Raw genomic sequence first — 19287 nt, forward strand, 5'->3', positions numbered from 1 at the left:
CCCCAATCTCACTAGAAGAGGTTAAAACTGCCGTAAAACAAATGACTAACCAGAAATCTCCAGGTCCGGATGGCCTTCCGGCAGAGATATACAAAAAATATGGGGAAATACTGATACCGGAACTCCTCAAAGTGTTTGAGGGGGCGTACCAGGAAGGAAGGCTGCCCGACTCAATGACGGAGGCCACAATTGTAATGATACCAAAGGAAGGGAAGGATCCCCTGGAGCCTGGATCATATAGGCCTATTTCCCTGTTGTGCTCAGATGTAAAAATCTTGGCAAAAATTTTGGCCACTAGGCTCCAGGGGATAATTCATAGCTTGGTTCAATCGGATCAAACAGGTTTTATTCCTCAAAGGTCAACAAGCGAGAATATAAGGAGGCTATTTTTGAACTTGCAGATCCCAACAGAGAATACAGGCTCTAGAGCTATTATGATGTTGGATGTAGGGAAAGCCTTTGATAGCCTGGAATGGGGATTTATCTGGCAGGTACTGAGGGTGTACGGTTTCGGACCCTCATTTAGGAAGTGGGTGGAAATCCTATATAGCCACCCCATGGCTAGGGTTAAAACTAACAATATAGAATCTAACAAGTTCCAGCTGGAGAGAGGGACAAGGCAGGGGTGCCCCCTCTCACCCCTGATCTTTGCCCTAGCTATGGAACCAGTGGCGGCTGCTATAAGACAAAACAGGATGGTAGAGGGGTTCCAGAGAAGGACCAGGGAGGAGAAGATCGCGTTATACGCGGACGATGTCCTTATTTTCCTGGGGAACACGGAAGGGTCACTAAGACAGGTGATGAGTGTCTTTGCAGACTTCGGGGAGGTCTCGGGCCTCATTATAAATTGGGAAAAATCGGCTCTACTGCCAATAGACCCCATCAAACAGGGCACCTTCCTGGAAAAAACCCCATTAAAAATAGTGGAGAAAACCAAATATTTAGGAATCCAGGTAACAAGGGATCCAGATCATTTTTTAAATAATAACATGGCCCCATTATTGGAGAAACTTAAAAAAAAGGTGGATATATGGAAAGGCCTTTCTCTGTCGGTAGCTGGAAGATGCAACCTGGTCAAAATGCTGTGGATGCCCCAACTCCTGTACATCTTGCAGAATTCACCAGTTTGGATAGGTGGCAGATGGTTCAAAAAAATAGATATGTTGTTCAGAGGGCTTGTGTGGAGGGGGGGGCATTCAAGGATAAGCCTACAGACCCTACAGCTTGCAATAGGTGAGGGGGGCATGGCGATCCCGCACCCACGCTGCTATTTTTTGGCTGCCCAATTGCAACACCTAAAGACAGGAGGTAGATCTATGAGCAATAATAATTTTGATATAATGACTGCAGGTGCACCACATAGATGTGTGCTGGAGGTATTGGAGGCAGATTCGTTTGCATATAAGACCCCCACAATCAAATTAATGCTAAAAGTTTGGAAAAGCATTAAAAGCCTGAAAGGTATGGAGGGAATTGCAAGAGATGTGCCTCTTTGGGATAACAAACGTCTGCAAGAATTAACAAAGATAGGAAAAATTAAGTCATGGGAGGCAAGAGGGATAACCAAATTAGAACAATTATATAATGGCAATATTTTGAAATCCTTTGCCTCCTTAGAAGAGGAGTTTGTTGTCCCAAAGCAGTCATATTTTGGGTATATCCAAATTAGGCACGCGCTGAAGGCCCAGTACGGGGAACAAGGTCCGAAATGGAGCCAATCACCCATCCCCCGGATGATAGAGAGTTTTGAGGGATCAAGAGGATTAATAGCAGAACTCTACCAGTATATCTTCAGAAATAGCAGAGAAGGACCAAATAACCTTAGGAGTAGGAGGAAGTGGGAAAGAGATCTGGGGACAATATCAGATGCCCAATGGAGGGAAATGTTGAAGGGGAGTCAACAGGTCTCAAGCTCGCCAGCTCAGAAATTTTCACACCTAATGTTATTGCATAGGGCATACTATACCCCCCAAAAATTGTTTAAATGGGGGAGAAGAGCAGATCCCAAATGCCCGAGATGCCAAATGAATGGAGATTTGCTACACATGATATGGAAGTGCCCTAAACTAGCCCGTTATTGGGTAGAGGTGGTTGAGGATATAAATAGGCTTCTCAAGCTGAGTCTTAAACTAGACCCAAAGCTATGTATTCTGGGGGTGGGTGAGGACCTGGGCGATGGGAGAGACAAAATAAAAGCAGTGCGGAGATGCTTATACCAGGCAAGAAAGGGAATAACTAAAAGATGGCAAGCTGAGAAACCCCCTTCGGTTGCTGACTGGCGTAGAGAAATCTCGGAAACAATAGGGAAAGAAAGTACAGTCTTCACAAGGGCAGGAAATTTAAAAGAATTTAAAAAAATATGGAATCCCTGGCTGATGAGTGTAGTCAACCCGACAGGCTAGCAGTGTAAGAAGAAAATGGAGAGGATATTGTTTTTAAGACTGGAGTAGTAGTAATATGCCGGATGTTCTATACAAGGAAATGAGTTTGGTATAAGGAATATATAAGGGTGTAAGGGAGGGGGGGGCGAAAAATAAAACTGTATTCTCTTTTTTTTTTTACTAATGGTGTGAACTTTTATGCTACATCGGGTATTGGAAGATTTTTACTACTATCCGATAATATGTATATTGTATATTGTGATGTATGGTATTTAATTATGAATAAAAATTATCAAATTTAAAAAAAAAAAAAAGATTACAAATCTTCAGTTTTACTCAAATTAGTTGATACAAAAATGAATACACCCCACAAAAACTACTATGGCTAGTATTTTGTATGACCTCCATGATTTGGGATGACAGCACCAAGTCTTCTAGGCATGAAATTAACAAGTTGGAGACATATTGCAATATCTATTCTTTTTCCATTCTTCAAGAATAGGGATGAGCTTCGAGTTCAAGTCGAACTCATGTTCGACTCGAACATCGGCTGTTCGCCAGTTCGCCAAACAGCAAACAATTTGGGGTGTTTGAGGCAAATTCGAAAGCCGCGGAACACCCTTTAAAAGTCTATGGGAGAAATCAAAAGTGCAAATTTTAAAGGCTTATATGCATGGTATTGTCATAAAAAGTGTTTGGGGACCTGGGTCCTGCCCCAGGGGACATGTATCAATGCAAAAAAAGTTTTAAAAATGGCTGTTTTTTCGGGAGCAGTGATTTTAATAATGCTTCAAGTCAAACAATAAAAGTGTAATACACCTTTAAATTTCGTACCTGGGGGGTGTCTATAGTATGCCTGTAAAGGGGCACATGTTTCCCGTGTTTAGAACAGTCTGACAGCAAAATGACATTTCAAAGGAAAAAAAAGTCATTTAAAACTACTCGCGGCTATTAATGAATTGCCGGTCCGACAATACACATAATAGTTCATTGATAAAAACTGCATAGGATTTCCCCACAGGGGAACCCCAAACCAAAATTTAAAAAAAACTGGCGTGGGGGTGTTTTGCTTGCGTCTATCTAGCAAGGTTACTCTGTGGTATAAGCAAGGAAGCTGAGATTTCTGCAATGTGTAAATTGTGCTTTTACTATACAAAGATGTTGTACATACAAAACTATTACAATCTTAGGAATACAATACAAGACTGACAGATCTCTATAACAAGCAAAATGCCTATCAAATGAACAGCCTATAGTCTATATCAGTACAAATATACTTAAAGCGGGGGTCCACCTATCTATCGTTTTTTTTTTTTTTTTGAGTTCATTCACAAACTTTTCTTCTCAGCATTACATACTCACATATTGTGTGTAATATGTCCGCCTGTGTCAGATTTCGTCAGAAAGAATAACTTATATTATTCACTGCAGGCGGTTTCCATCTTCATTGTGGGCATTTGAAGCCCACAAGCATTTATTTCCTGGATGTGGTGAATGCTGTGCTCCCAGCATTCACCGCTCATTCCCGCACATGCTCAGTGGCATCCTGGGAAGCCTGAGACTAGCTCCCAGGAGTCTGGGAGAGGCTAGAAACACGCCTACTCCCACGGGAGGAGAACCAGGATGTGCAAAGATAAAAGGTAATTACGGCGATTTAAATTTTTTTAAACGGCATGTCAGCATCTAGGCAAGGAAGAGAATACATACAGATATTGTTCAAAATTTGGGTGGAACCCCGCTTTAAAAATTACTTATCTTCTGTTACTGTATGTTCGTGATCTCCATTGGCAACGATTTTTCGGGAGCATCAGGCACTGTTCTTCTATCATGAGTGGCTTGCTTCTGATGTTACAGCATGATGGTGTGTGTGTGTGTGTCTCCCTACTCACCCCTTTTATGTGTCAGGCTGTTTGACATAGTTATCAAACAACAGAAAACATGCCTGTTTACTGTAGCTGTAGAAACAGTGGACTGTTGAAAACTGTATCTACGTACAAAAATGGTATCTACGTACCATTGTCTACTCAAACCAAGACAGTAATTTAACAGCCATTCTTTCAGTTTGAAAGCTGAAAGAATCCCAAACAAGTAATGTCTTACTTGTTTACTGTAGCTATAGAGTCAATAGCCTGTTAATTGAACACTCAATTGAATACAACAATGATATCTACCCCCACTGTATAAAACAGCATTTGTTTGAGAAATCTACTCAAGCCAAAACTGACAATATCTCTATGACCAACCACTATTGTGTAATGTTATGTCCCATGTATCAAGTCTGATTAATAAAAAAAAAAAAAAATCATATTGTAACAAACGCAACACAGGGGGCCCCCCTAAATTCCATACCAGGCCCTTCAGATCTGGTATGGATATTAAGGGAAACCCGCGCCAAAATTAAAAAAAAAAAAAAATGACGTAGGGGTCCCCCTCAAAATTCATACCAGACCCGATTTTAAGGGGAACCCTGCGCCAAAATTAAAAAAAAAAAATTGGCGTGGGGTCCCCCCAAAAATCCATACCAGACCCTTATCCGAGCATGCAACCTGGCAGGCCGCAGGAAAAGAGGGGGGGACGAGAGAGCGCCCCCCCCCTCCTGAACCGTACCAGGCCACATGCCCTCAACATTGGGAGGGTGCTTTGGGGTAGCCCACCAAAGCACCTTGTCCCCATGTTGATGGAGGACAAGGGCCTCATCCCCACAACCCTTGGCCAGTGGTTGTGGGGGTCTACGGACGGGGGGCTTATCGGAATCTGGATGTCCCCTTTAACATGGAGACCCCCAGATCTCGGCCCCCCCGTGTGAAATGGTAAGGGGGTACACCTACCATTTCACAAAAAAACTGTCAAAAATGTTAAAAATTACAAGAGACAGTTTTTGACAATTCCTTTATTTAAAGTATTCTTTTTTCCATCTTCTATCTTCTTTCTTCTATCTTCCTTTGGTTTCTTCCTCCATCTTCTTCTTCCTCCGATCCTCTGCTTCTTTCTCCGGTGTTCTCGTCTGGCATCTCCCTCTGCGGCATCTTCTTCTCTTCATCTTCTTTTCGGCCGCTCCGCATCCATGATTGGATGGGAGGCTCCCGGTGTGTGACGCTTCTCTCATCTTCTTCTCTTCATCTTCTTTTTGGGCCGCTCCGCATCCATGATTTGATGGAAGGTTCCCGCTGTGTGGCGCTTCTCGTCTTCTGACTGTTCTTAAGAGAGAAGCGTCACACAGTGGGAGCCTCCCATCCAATCATGGATGCGGAGCGGCCCGAAAAGAAGATGAAGAGAAGAAGATGAAGAGAAGAAGAGAAGAAGATGAAGAGAAGAAGATGAAGAGAAGAAGATGAAGAGAAGAAGATGCCGGACGAGAACACTGGAGAAAGAAGCAGAGAATCGGAGGAAGAAGAAGATGAAGGAAAAAACCCAAGGAAGATAGAAGAAAGAAGATAGAAGATGGAAAAAAGAATACTTTAAATAAAGGAATTGTCAAAAACTGTCTCTTGTAATTTTTAACATTTTTGACAGTTTTTTTGTGAAATGGTAGGGGTACTTTTGTACCCCCTTACCATTTCACACGGGGGGGGCGGGATATGAGGGTCCCCTTGTTAAAGGGGACTTCCAGATTCCGATAAGCCCCCCACCCGCAAACCCCCACAACCACCGGCCAAGGGTTGTGGGGATGAGGCCCTTGTCCTCATCAACATGGGGACAAGGTGCTTTGGTGGGCTACCCCAAAGCACCCTCCCAATGTTGAGGGCATGTGGCCTGGTACGGTTCAGGAGGGGGGGCGCTCTCTTGTCCCCTCTCTTTTCCTGCGGCCTGCCAGGTTGCATGCTCAGATAAGGGTCTGGTATGGATTTTTGGGGGGACCCCACGCCAATTTTTTTTTAATTTTGGCGCGGGGTTCCCCTTAAAATCCATACCAGACCTGAAGGGTCTGGTATGAATTTTGAGGGGGACCCCTACGTCATTTTTTTTTTAAAGTTTAGTGCGGGGTTCCCCTTAATATCCATACCAGACCTGAAGGGCCTGGTATGGAATTTAGGGGGACCCCCACGCCAGTTTTTTTTTTTATTTTGGTTCGGGGTTCCCCTGTGGGGAAATCCCATGCAGTTTTTATCAATGAACTTTTATGTGTATTGTCGGAGCGGCAATTAATAGCCGCAAATAGTTTTAAATGACTTTTTTTCCTTTGAAATGTCATTCTGCTGTCAGACTGTTCTAAACACGGGAAACATGCGCCCCTTTACAGGCATACTATAGACACCCCCCAGGTACCAAATTTAAAGGAATATTACACTTTCATTGTTTGACTCTAAGCATTATTAAAATCACTGCTCCCGAAAAAATGGACAATACCATGCAAATTAGCCTTTAAAATGAGCACTTTTGATTTTCAACGTCGAGTCCCATAGACTTCAATGGGGTTCTAACGATCGTGTGAAGTTTTGGTCTGTTTGCAAGTTCTGGTGCGAACCGAACCGGGGGGGTGTTCGGCTCACCCCTATTCAAGAATGACCTCTTTTAGAGCCTAAATGCTGGATATAGAGTGATACTCAACTTGTCTCTTCAGAATTCCCCATAGGGATTGGGTTCAGATCAGGAGAAATACAGTACTTGGCCACTAAATCACTTTCACCCTGTTCTTCTTCAGAAATGCAACGGTGGCCTTAGATGTGTGTTCTGGATCATTGTCATGATGGAAAAGTTCACAATGACCAAGGGCACGGAGTGATGGTAGCATCTTCTCTTTCAATATAGAGCAGTACATCTGTGAATTCATGATACCATCAATGAAATGCAGCTCCCCAACACCAACACCCATACAGCAGGACACTGCCACCACCACATTTTACTGTAGGCACCATGCATATTTCTTTGTATTTCTGACCTTTGTGATGCCATACAGTTTTGAAGCCATCAGTTCCAAAAACATTTATCTTGGTCTCATCACTACAGAGTACAGTCCCAGTAGTATTCTTTTTCAGCAAGAGCCCTGGCAAATTCTAGGTGGGCTTTTTAGTGCATGGGCTTTAGTAGAGGCTTCCTTCGTGGACGACACCCATGAATATCATTCCTCTGCAGTGTGCGCCGCATTGTGTCATGGGAAACAATCACCCCAGTTTGGCTTTTTACTTCTTTAGCTAACTGCAGTGAACGTGCATGGAGATTTTCTTCAACCCTTCTCATCAGAAGACGTTCCTGTCGAGGTGTTAACTTCTGTGGACGGCCTGGACGTCACTGTGAGATGGATGGACTTCCATCTTTGGTAAATTTTTGTATCACTACAATGTAAAGTAGTGAGTGTACAGCTTGTATAACAGTGTAAATTATCTGTCCCCTCAAAATAACTCAACACACAGCCATTAATGTCTAAACTGCTGGCAACAAAAGTGAGTACACCCCTAAAAATGTCCAAATTGGGCCCAATTAGCCATTTTTCATCCCCGATGTCATGTGACTCGTTAGTGTTACAAGGTCTCAGGTCTGAATTGGGAGCAGGTGTGTTAAATTTGGTGTTATTCCCTCTCACTATCTTATACTGGTCACTGGAAGTTCAACATGGCACCTCATGGCAAAGAACTCTCTGAGGATCTGAAAAAAATAATTTTTGCTCTACATGAAGATGGCCTAGGCTATAAGAAGATTGCCAAGCCCCTGAAACTGAGCTGCAGCATGGTGGCCAAGATCATGCAGCGGTTTAACAGGACAGGTCCCACTCACAACAGGCCTTGCCATGGTTGACTAAAGACGTTGAGTGCATGTGCTCAGCGTCATATCCAGAGGTTGTCTTTGGAATCTGTGCTGCCAGCATTGCTGCAGAGGTTGAAGGGGTGGGGGTCAGTCTGTCAATGCTCAGACCATACGCCGCACTGCATCAAATTGATCTGCATGGCTGTCAGCCTCTTCTAAAGATGATGCAAAAGAAGCACGCCAACAGTTTGCCGAAGACAAGCAGACTAAGGACATAGATTACTGGAACCATATCCTGTGGTCTGATGAGACCAAGATAAACTTATTTGGTTCAGATGGTGTCAAGCATGTGTGGCAGCAACCAGGTGAGGAGTACAAAGACAAGTGTGTCTTACAGTCAAGCATGGTGGTGGGAGTGTCATGGTCTGGGGCTGCATGAGTGCTGCTGGCACTGGGGAGCTACAATTCATTGATGGAACTATGAATGCCAACATGTACTGTGACAAACTGAAGCAGAGCATGATCCCTTCCCTGTGGAGACTGGGCCACAGGGCAGTATTTCAACATGATAACAACCCCAAAAACACCTCCAAGATGCCACTGCCTTGTTAAAGAAGGTGAGGGTAAAGGTGATGGACTGGCCAAGCATGTCTCCGGACCTAAACCCTATTGAGCATCTGTGGGGCATCCTCAAATAGAAGGTGGAGGAGCGCAGGGTCTCTAACATCCACCAGATCTGTGATGTTGTCATGGAGGAGTGGAAGAGGACTCCAGTAGCAACCTGTGAAGCTCTGGTAAACTCCATGCCCAAGAGAGTTAAGGCAGTGCTGCAAAATAATGGTGGTCATACAGAATATTAACACTTTGGGCCCAATTTGGACATTTTTACTTAGGGGTGTACTCACTTTTTTTGCAAGCAGTTTAGACATTAATGGCTGTGTGTTGAGTTCTTTTGAGGGGACATATATTACAAGCTGTACACTCACTACTTTACATTGTAGCAAAGTGTCCTTTCTTCAGTGTTCACATGAAAAGATATAATAAAATATTTACAAAAATGTGAGGGGTGTACTCACTTTTGTGAGATACTGTATATTATATATACATACACTCATCGGTCACTTTATTAGGTACACCTTGCTAGTACTGGGTTTGGCCTTCAGAACTGCCTTAATTCTTCGTGGCATAGATTCAACAAGGTGTTGAAAACATTCCTCAGAGATTTTGGTCCATATTGACATGATGGCATCACACAGATGCTGCAGATTTGTCGGCTACAGATCCATGATGGGAATCTCCCGTTCCACCACATTCCAAAGGTGCTCTATTGGTTTGAGATCTGGGGAGGCCTTTGGGGTACAGCAAACGCATTGTCCTGTTCAAGAAACCAGTGGTGAGATGATCTGAACTTTGTGACATGGTGCATTATCTTGCTGAAAGTAGCCATCAGAAGATGGGTACACTGTAGTCAAAAAAGGATGGATATGGTCAGCAACAATACTCAGGTAGGCCGTGGTGTTTAAACAATGCTCGATTGTTAACTAGGGGCCCAAAGTGTGCCAAGAAAATATCCCCCCCAAACCATTACACCACCACCACCAGCCTGAACCGTTGATACAAAGCAGGATGGATCCATGCTTTCATGCTGTTTACGCCAAATTCTGACCCTACCATTTGAATGTCGCAGCTGAAAATCGAGACTCATCAGACCAGGCAACGTTTTTTCCAATCTTCTATTGCCCCATTTTGGTGAGCCTGTGTGAATTGTAGCCTCAGTTTCCTAATCTTAGCTGACAGGAGTGGCACCTGGTGTGGTCTTCTGCTGCTGTACCCCATCTGCTTCAAGCTCGATGTATTGTGCATTCAGAGATGGTATTCTGCATACTTTGGTTGTAACAAGTAGTTATTTGAGTTACTGTTGCCTTTCTATCATCTCAAACCAGTCTTCCCATTCTCCTCTGACATTAACAAAGCATTTTCGTCCACACAACTGCCACTCACTGGATATTTTCTCTTTTTCGAACCATTCTCTGTAAAACCCTAAAGATGGTTGTGCGTGAAAATCCCAGTAAATCAGCAGTTTTTTAACCAAGTACTCAGAACATCCCATTTGGCACCAACAACCATGCCACGCTCAAAGTCACGTAAATCCCCTTTCTTCCCCATTCTGATTCTCGGTTTGAACTTCAGCAAGTTGTCTTCACCACGTCCCTAAAGCATTGAGTTGCTGCCATGTGATTGGCCGATTTGCAATTTGTGTTACCAAGCAATTGAACAGGTGTACCAAATAAAGTAGCCGGTAAGTGTGTGTATGTATTTATATATATATACATATACACACACACACACACACACATATATACATACACACAGGGATCTATGCATTATTCGACCTGAATACCTGTTTCACAAAACAGCAGCAAAAATCTCACTAGTTGTAGCTCGTTTAAGTATTTGTGAACTGCCGATTTTATATGAATAAATATGATAAAATCCTTAGGATTTCATTTCAGTTGCTCCGTTCCTGGCATCTTTTGTCATTCTGTAACCAATCAGACCTTTGATGATGATAATTTGGACAGTCTGGTGAAGTGGGAATGGGTACATTCTGGGCAACATACTAGGGATTTGTAATCTTAAAGGGATAAAAACCTCTGCCCTAGTTTGTTTTCTGCATATCAATTTCATATTCCCCAGCTGATTATATGCACTGACCAATAAAGCTGTATATTTACCAAGTTGTGAGAACAGCTGCTCGCGTTCTCTCTGGATCTCTTCCTCGGACAGAGCTTTCAGCTTTTTGACATTCTCCTCATGGATCCTCTGGGCCTCTCCAAGACTCTCTGAACTCCGCAGACCTTCACCTGTAATCAGACGTGGCTTTTCTTCTCTTCCTTCACCTGTAACACAGCAGATTAACCAACAATGTTTTTCACCTGCATAAGATGTACACTGATCATGTAGTTTCATGATGTCATTTCTTGCCCTGTACACACAGCCTATACAACCCCTGGCAAAAAGTATGGAATGTTCATTCAATTGTTTAATTGTGTAGAAAAAAAATAAAATAATCACAGACATGCCTCAAAACTATTTTCATCTAACATTCCAACCTTCTGGCTTTCAGAAACACTTTAAAAAAATAAAAAAAGAAAGAAAACTGTAGTCAATTGCAACTGTTTTTGCAGCTCAAGCAGAGGGAAAAAAAATATATTCTGAGGAAAATATTATGGAAACATGAAAAAAACACTAGTACTTTGTTGCACCATCTCTGGCTTTTATAACAGCTTGAATTTGCTGAGGCATGGATTTAGCAATCGACAAACAGTATTCTTCATCAATCCGGCTCCAACTTTCACTTATTGCAGTTGCCAGATCAGCTTTGCAGGTTGGAGCCTTGTCATGGGCCATTTTGTTTAATTTCCACCATAGATTTTCAATTGGATTGAGGTCCGACTATTTGCAGGCCATGTCATTGACATTATATGTATTTCTTGAAGGAAGATTTTCACAGCTTTTTCCCTAAGCAAGATGCATTATCATCCTGAAAAATTATGTCATCATCACCAAACATCCTTTCAATTGATGCATTAAGAAAAGTATCCAAAATCTCAATATAAACTTGTGCATTTATTGCAGATTTAATGACTGTCATCTCCCCCTTACCTTTACCTGACCTGCAACCCCAATTCGTCAATGATTGTGGAAATTTGCATGTTTTCTTCAGGCAGTCATCTTCATACATTTCATTGGAACAGCACCAAACAAAAGTTCCAGCATCATCACCCTGCCCAATGCAGATTTGTGATTCATCACTGAAAATCAGTTTCATCAAGTCATCCGCAGTCCATGGTGGTTTTTCTTTAGCCCACTGTAACCTTGTTTTTTTCTGTTTAGGTGTTAAAGCAGAGTTCCACCCAAAAGAGGAACTTCCGCTTTAAGCACTCCTCGCCCCCTTACATGCCACATTTGGTATGTCATTTTTTTTTTTGGGGGGGGGGGAGTGGGTGCCTACTTTAGAGAGGGACTTCCTGTCCCACTTGCTCCTTCCGTCTACGGGCCGCATAGGCTACTCCTCCTCTCCCCCTAGGTGGCCCCTCCCTCTCGGCAATCTTCTGGGACATGTGACAGGTCCCAGATTGCTTTCTACTGGGATTCGCGCCCGGCCATGAAGCCACAAGCTGTCAAGGCCGGGTGCCCACAGTTTCAATAGAGGCACCGAGGAGAGCAAGAGGAGAGAGGCTCCGTGCGGCTGCCTCGCTGGACCGTTGGACAGTCGAGTGCCTGTTTATTAAAAGTCAGCAGCTAAACTTTTTGTAGCTGCTGACTTTTAATAAACAAAAAAGCCTGGAACTCTGCTTTAATGAAGGTTTTCGTTTGGCTTTTCTGTATGTAAATCCCATTTCCTTTAGGTGATATCTTACAGTTCGGTCACAGACATTGACTTCAGTTTCTGACCATTTGTTTCTCATTTATTTTTGTTGTGCATTTTCTGGTTTCAAGGCATATTGCTTTAGGTTTTCTATCTTGACACTTTGATGCCCTCCTTGGTCTACCAGCACGTTTCCCTTTAACAACCTTCCCATTTGATTTGTACTTGGTCCAGATTATTATAATCCTCTCCTTTGTTTCAACTGACATCTCTCGTGTTGGCACCATGATTCATGTCAGGTTGGTGCAACAGCTCACCAAGGTGTGCAAGCACTCTTTTTTAACTGCAGACTAAATTAGCAGATGTAATCTGATGCAGATGTTTGTTTTAGAACTGAAAAGTATATTGTGATTTCATAATATTTTCCTCTGAATTGCGTGATTACATATTTTTTCCCCTGTTTGATCTGAAAAAACAGTTGCAATTGACTACAGTTTTCTTTTTTAATTGTTTCTTTAAGCCAGAAGGTAGGAATGTTAAATGAAAATAGTTTTGAGGTGTGACTGTGATTAGTTTTTTTCCTACACAAATAAACAATTGAATGAACATTTTCCAAGAGTGACGATTCCATACTTTTTGACAGGGGTTGTAGTACAGTAAATCTTCACAACCAAGCGTCAGAAATTTCCGTTTCTGTTCAAACATGGGGCATGCAGCATGGCACTGCACAAATTAACTTGTGACCTCTGTCTGCAGTCTTAGAACTAAAACGACCTGTGAATAAACTACATATTCCACGATCCCTGGGTCTCTCAGTCTAGCATTGGACTTGGTGCAGTAGTTAGATATGACAGAAACAAGCAGGCATAGCAATGAAGAGAAGAGATGTGTGTTCATCACATTAGTTCTCCAACATTTGCAATGCAACACAGATTCGTGGTGAGGGGTTGTGATTGTGGGATCATTTTAAATCCTCTCACTCCTCCTCTCCTGGATATCTCAGCTCCATTCTGCCTCTGAGGTGACCTGAATATTAACCCTTTCATCTCCCTTTAACTGCACTTCTGTACATTGACCTCCCACTGTATGTGGCACGTTCATTATGTTATACTTCCCTGCTCTGTGCAGAGGTTTTGCACAGAGCAGCCCCGATTCTCCTCTTCTAGGGTCCCCGGCTGGCGATCCTTGCCCCTCCCTCCTGCCAAGTGCCCCCAGAGAAAGCAGCTTGCTATGAGGGCACCCAAACTGGCTCGCTCTTGAGCCTCTTCTCCATGCACACACACAGAGCCGTGGCTCGGCCTCACCCCTCTCTATCTCCTCACTGGCCCACTGGCTGTGATGAACTCAGAAAATGAGGAGGGAGAGTCCCTGAAGAGCCAAGACTACAGGTGTACAGCTCAGGTAAGATCAGGCTCAGGTAATTATTGGGGGGGGGGGGGGCTGTAAATGAGGGAAGTTTAATCACTTTCTGACATTATATGTATATTTTTTTTTAGCAGAGACCCTAGAGAATAAAATAGTGGTTGTTGCAATATTTTATGTCACACTGTATTTGCGCGGTCTTTCAAATGCAATTTTTTGGGGGAAAAAATATACTTTAATGAATTAAAAAAAAAAAAAAACTAAACAGTAAAGTTAGCCCATTTTTTGTGTATAATGTGAAAGATGATGTTACACCACGAGAATCGTGATCTTTATTCTAAGCAAAAAAATTGTGATTCTCATTTTTCATAGAATCGCGCAGCTCTATTGTACTGCAATGTAATTTTTACTTCCATCAAGCAGCTGCCAATTTTCTTCCATTTGCGCCTTTATGTCTTGTACAAAATGATAAGGCCTGTTTCACAAGCTAATGACCTACCTTTCAAACGAGAATCTTTGCTTTCACCGTGGAGGACAAATGTAGGACTGACAAAGTGTTCTGGCTGGGGGAGGACTGAAGAAGGTTCTGCTATCTTTGCAGCTTCAGCAGCCCTCTTAGCAGCCATTTTCTGAGCAAAGATGCTGACTTTCCCAGGTCCTGGTGTAGCCTGCATACCCTGACAGATAAACAGAATAAATAAATCTTGGATTGTCAATATTTAACATAATGAACTAGACAAAAACACAAAGTGGACAAAAGGCCTTTCTATTACAGGGTGACAATGCTTTGTCCATGTCTCACAACTGTGCTCAAGCACTGTCACTTTATCACAAGGGCCGCCAATGTGACCAATATAACATGCATAGGTGTGGTCTACTCGTCACTATCAGGAAAACCACCCTGATGAATGCCATGCTGCCATTGCTGGAATGCATGTGGACAGGAATATCTGCAAAGAGACTCCAGGGAATTAATAGCACAAAAATGTAACAAAAGAGGAGGTCTGGTGCTAGAATTACTGCCCATGATCTGACGTTCGTGGCAATATCTCAGGTGTGAGACAATCACGGTTTGCTTGCGGGACCAAAGCACGTGCGCAAGTGAGGGAGGATGGGGGCACTTACATTTTTTTTTAATCATACATTTTTTTATTTTTACACTATTGCTTTAATTTTTTTTTTTTTTTTTTTTTATCACTTTTATTGCTGTCACATGTAAACATTCTTGTGACAGCAATAGGCATGTGACAGGTCCTCTTTATGGAGAGATCTGGGGTCTGTAAGACCCCAAATTCCTCCTATGCACGTAAAAGCATTCAAAACACCAAGATCGGTGTTTCTGAATGCTTTCCATTTTCAAAAAAATGGCGGCAATGGTTTCTGAGTAAACCGGAAGTGATGTCATGTCATCGCTTCTGGTTTACTATAATGAACAGCCGATGAAAACCGATCCCGGCTTTGCTTGGCTGTCCGGCCAGCCGGCAGATGCGCCGGGTGGTCGCTCGTGTCCCCTTCCGCTGCTTGTATTAGCAATCGAGTGGACGCTGAGATTGTTATTATAAGAGAGCTGACCGCCGGCTCTAAAAAACAATACCGGGGCGATGCCTGCAGCTTCAGGCATCATCATGGTATAACCACCGAAGTGGTTAAGCTTATGACACACAGGGGTTGATTTACTAAAACCAGAGAGTGCAAAATCTGGTGCAGCTCTGTATAGAAACCAATCAGCTTCCAGGCTTTTTGTCAAAGCTTAATTGAACAAGATGAAGTTAGAAGCCGATTGGCTACCATGCACAGCTGCACCAGATTTTGCACTCTTCAGTTCTAGTAAATCGACGCCAGTGTGCTTTAGCACACTATCGCCTAGTACACACAATGTGAAAATTGGAAGAAAATAACCGCAATCACAGCGATCATTCGATAATCTAAAAAGTTTGCGAAGGAACACGAGTGAACATTTTTCTCATTTGATAACAGAATGAATGATTTTCTTGTAATTAGTATGGTATTCGTACAAATGAAAATTGAGTGAAAAAGACCACGTATGATCGGAATCTAAAGAAAGGCCAGGAAGAAGAAAAAGGCAACGAAAACGATTATTGTCTGTAGCGAAAAAATGTTCTTAAATACGAAAACTCATAGTTTGCATTTTGTGAATAATATTTTATTAGATTGATAGCCCTGTGGAATATTATTTATCTTGTTATGTTACAAACAAACTGAACATAGGCAACAAACGAATATGCAAAACGATGCATTAAACAGTGGACAATGCACAAAAACTCCTCAGCTCTCCGACCGTGTATCACTCTAGGTGTGGCTAGAAGAGAGGTCACATGTACATTACATCACTTCTGAATACAAGCTAGAACATAGCTACGTATGTGGGAAGTTGTATCCTGTTGTATGAGAATTTTTGTACCTTTAGTAAGCACCTCCTTTTCGATATGAGACTAGCATGCAAAAAAAATAGACAATCGTTCGTCCGATTTTCTCATCGTGTGTACTAAGCATTAAAAAGGAACTGCAGTCTGCTCACATGATTTGTAATAAAAACATCTTTGCCATTCTGAAGCTTCCCTCCAACCACTTTGCATATTATTTTATATATATTTTGATTCTGTACTTGCCAAATATGCTGCAGAAATCTCTCTCCACTGAGTCTGGCTGCCTCCATTTTAATTGTGGGCAGCTGAGCTGCTGCCTGTTCACTTCCTGGATTTACACAGACAGAGGCACACCTCCAGCTATGCAGCTCTCATTGGCCCTCTTATGACTCATCCCCCTCGCTTCCTGGCAAGTGAGAGAGCTGTGCATGATGTCAAAAGCCTAGGCTTTTTTCCAGACAAGAAACAGGAAGTGGGCTGTATAAGGTATTTACGGGCAGAAAAAAGGGCAGAAGATTTAATAGATGGAAAGTTGAAAAAAAATGACCGAGGTCCTGCTTTAATGTCATGGACTTAGTGTTTAAATGTACTTTAAGCCCATTCTCAGTAATTTGCTCCTACACAAAGCAAGCAACAAAGCAAAAGGTCTGTTGCAGATGTTTATGTAGTTTACAAATAACAAGGGTGGGTCCACACTGCTAAAGAGGCAAGATTTCTATTTTTCTGGCCAATGGAATGCACATTACAAAGAGTATGGTCAGCCCCATATGCACAATACTGGCTACTGTCACTTATTGACCTACATACACCAGTATAGATTGTGTGATGATCACAAAGATACAGGAGCCCTTGCAAACAAAAATGAACATGTGTGACCACTGAAATCTTGTTATTGCTTGAATAGCAGAGCTCTCATTTCAAATCGCTATGGCTGCTTGTCTGTTGGAGAATATAAAAAGGTATGAAAAAATATACCCTGCAGGCACTGAAAGGAAATATCTAAACCTGGAAGTCCTAATGGGTGATTTGTTACTGCATGTGACTTCTATGCTACAATGCTTTTTATAAGCCATGTGTCATTTGATGAAATTAAGAGTGTCTGCAGCAGGCTCCCTTCCAATGCTTTCCTCACTAATGAGCTGTCTGCACCGGGCACGCAGAGAAATCCATCATGTTTTATGGTTTCCAAGGAAACTATGTCATTGGATCATGTATTCGCAGGCAATGTCACCAATGTCTAAAAATGGCTTTCAATGGCGCAATGTAAAAGATGGACCAGATTGCAGTGACAGTAGAAAAGAATACATTGTGTATAGTTTATGGAGCTTACACTGGACTGAGATGAGTAAATAGTGACAGTAAATACAAAGACAGTGGACTACATAAAGTTTTCTGTGACCAAATCTCACGATCAATCAAACCTAAACAGCAGCCAGAAGGGGCAGTTTAATTCAAATTTAACGCAACATGCTGAGTTGACAGGCAGTACCGCCTGTCAGACATTCAACTCAATAGGGTTGCACCACAACCAAGAGCCACACGCTTGGCTCCTGAGTATGGCACATTAGCTCCACTATAAAATGCTGTTCAGCAGAAAGTAAAAAAAAAAAAAAAAACGTCATTCAGAAGGCGCCTCCTAAATGCCTGACAATATCTGCTTAGCTCCACTCTGAAGAGCGATCTACCATGGATGGTTTTTTTAGAGCACTGGCTAGTGTGCTGCTGTGCACTTGCCACCCAAATCCCAAACTCGCTCTGTGCAAGCTTAGATTCGAGTGGTGATGTCTTTAGATAACTCAAAGTGCTTTGGAAGTTTCTTGCCACATTAAATGTTTATTTGTAAAACAAAGATTTAAGAGCTATACACACACACACACACACACACAAACACTGGGTATAGAAAAGAAATCAAATAAATCACATTTTGTTGCTTTAAAGCCTGAAATGAAGACACACACAGTTTTTGTTTTATCCGGCTGTATTTACTAGTGCAGCTTATTACATCCAAATGAAAGATAGAACTCCAACAGGTCAGAAAAAAATATATAAATAAAAGACAGAATCACTGAGTTGGAAAAAAAGATCACCCCCCTTATGTCAGTATTTTGCTGGATCACATTTTGCTTTAATTACAGTCTTTAGTCTGTTGGAATTTGTGTCTAATAACTTTGCATTATTTGCGCACTCGTCTTTACAAAACTGCTCAAGTTCAGTTAAATTTGATGGTGACCATTTGTGGACTGTAGTCTTCAAATCATTCCACAGATTATCAATGGGGTTTAGGTCTGGGCTCTGATTAGGAAATGCAAGGACAAACACCTTTTTCTCATTCAACCATTTTGTGGTAATGTTTGCTGTGTGCTTTGGGTCATAGTCATGTTGGAATGTAAACCTTCTTCCCATTGACAACTTTCTGGCAGTCGTCAGGGTAGAAAGAAAAATGGATGGAGCAAAATATCATCAAATTCTTGAGAAAAAGCTGCTGCCCTCTGCCAGAAAGTTGTCAATGGGAAGGTTTACCTTTCAACATGACCATGACCCAAAGCACACAACAAACATTACCACAAAATGGTTGAAGGAGAAAAGGGTGAATGTCCTTGCATGGCCTAGTCAGAGCCCAGACTTAAACCCCATTGAAAATCTGTGGAATGACTTGAAGACTGCAGTCCACAAACGGTCACCATCAAATGTAACTGAACTTGAGCAGTTCTGCAAAGAAGAGTGGGCATATACTGCAAAGCCTAGGTGTGCAAAGTTAGTAGAGACATAAAGGCTGTAATTAAAGCAAATGCGGTCCAACAAAATATTGTCATAAGAGGGGGAATGATCCTTTCTCTCAGTGATTCTGTTTTTGATTTTTTCTTTTTGTAATTTTTTTTTTTTAATTCACATCTTGGGGTTATATCTTTGACTTGGATGTTCTAAGTTGCACTGAGAAAACACAGCTGGATAAAACAAAAACAGTGTCTGTCTTCATTTTAGACTGCAACAAAATGTGATTATCCTAAATGAGGGTGATCCTTTTCTATACCCACTGTATATACAGTGGGGGAAATAATTATTTGATCTCCTGTGGATTTTGTAAGTTTGCCCATTTACAAAG

At 42.1% G+C, this 19287-nt stretch overlaps 1 protein-coding gene across 1 annotated transcript in view; it reads right to left on the reverse strand.

Moving 5' to 3' along the window:
* RPAP1 (RNA polymerase II associated protein 1) overlaps positions 1 to 19287 on the reverse strand; it is a 126595-nt gene that overhangs the window by 77004 nt on the left and 30304 nt on the right. The window contains exons 5-6 of the mRNA XM_073609591.1: positions 14297 to 14474; positions 10799 to 10963 (exon numbers count right to left, since the gene is read on the reverse strand). Of these exons, the coding sequence (XP_073465692.1) occupies positions 10799 to 10963; positions 14297 to 14474 (343 nt within the window). The remainder of the gene's footprint in view (positions 1 to 10798; positions 10964 to 14296; positions 14475 to 19287) is intronic.

This window comes from Aquarana catesbeiana, linkage group LG13, assembly GCF_042186555.1.
Source record: "Aquarana catesbeiana isolate 2022-GZ linkage group LG13, ASM4218655v1, whole genome shotgun sequence".
In the NCBI taxonomy this organism is placed as follows: Eukaryota; Metazoa; Chordata; class Amphibia; order Anura; family Ranidae; genus Aquarana; species Aquarana catesbeiana.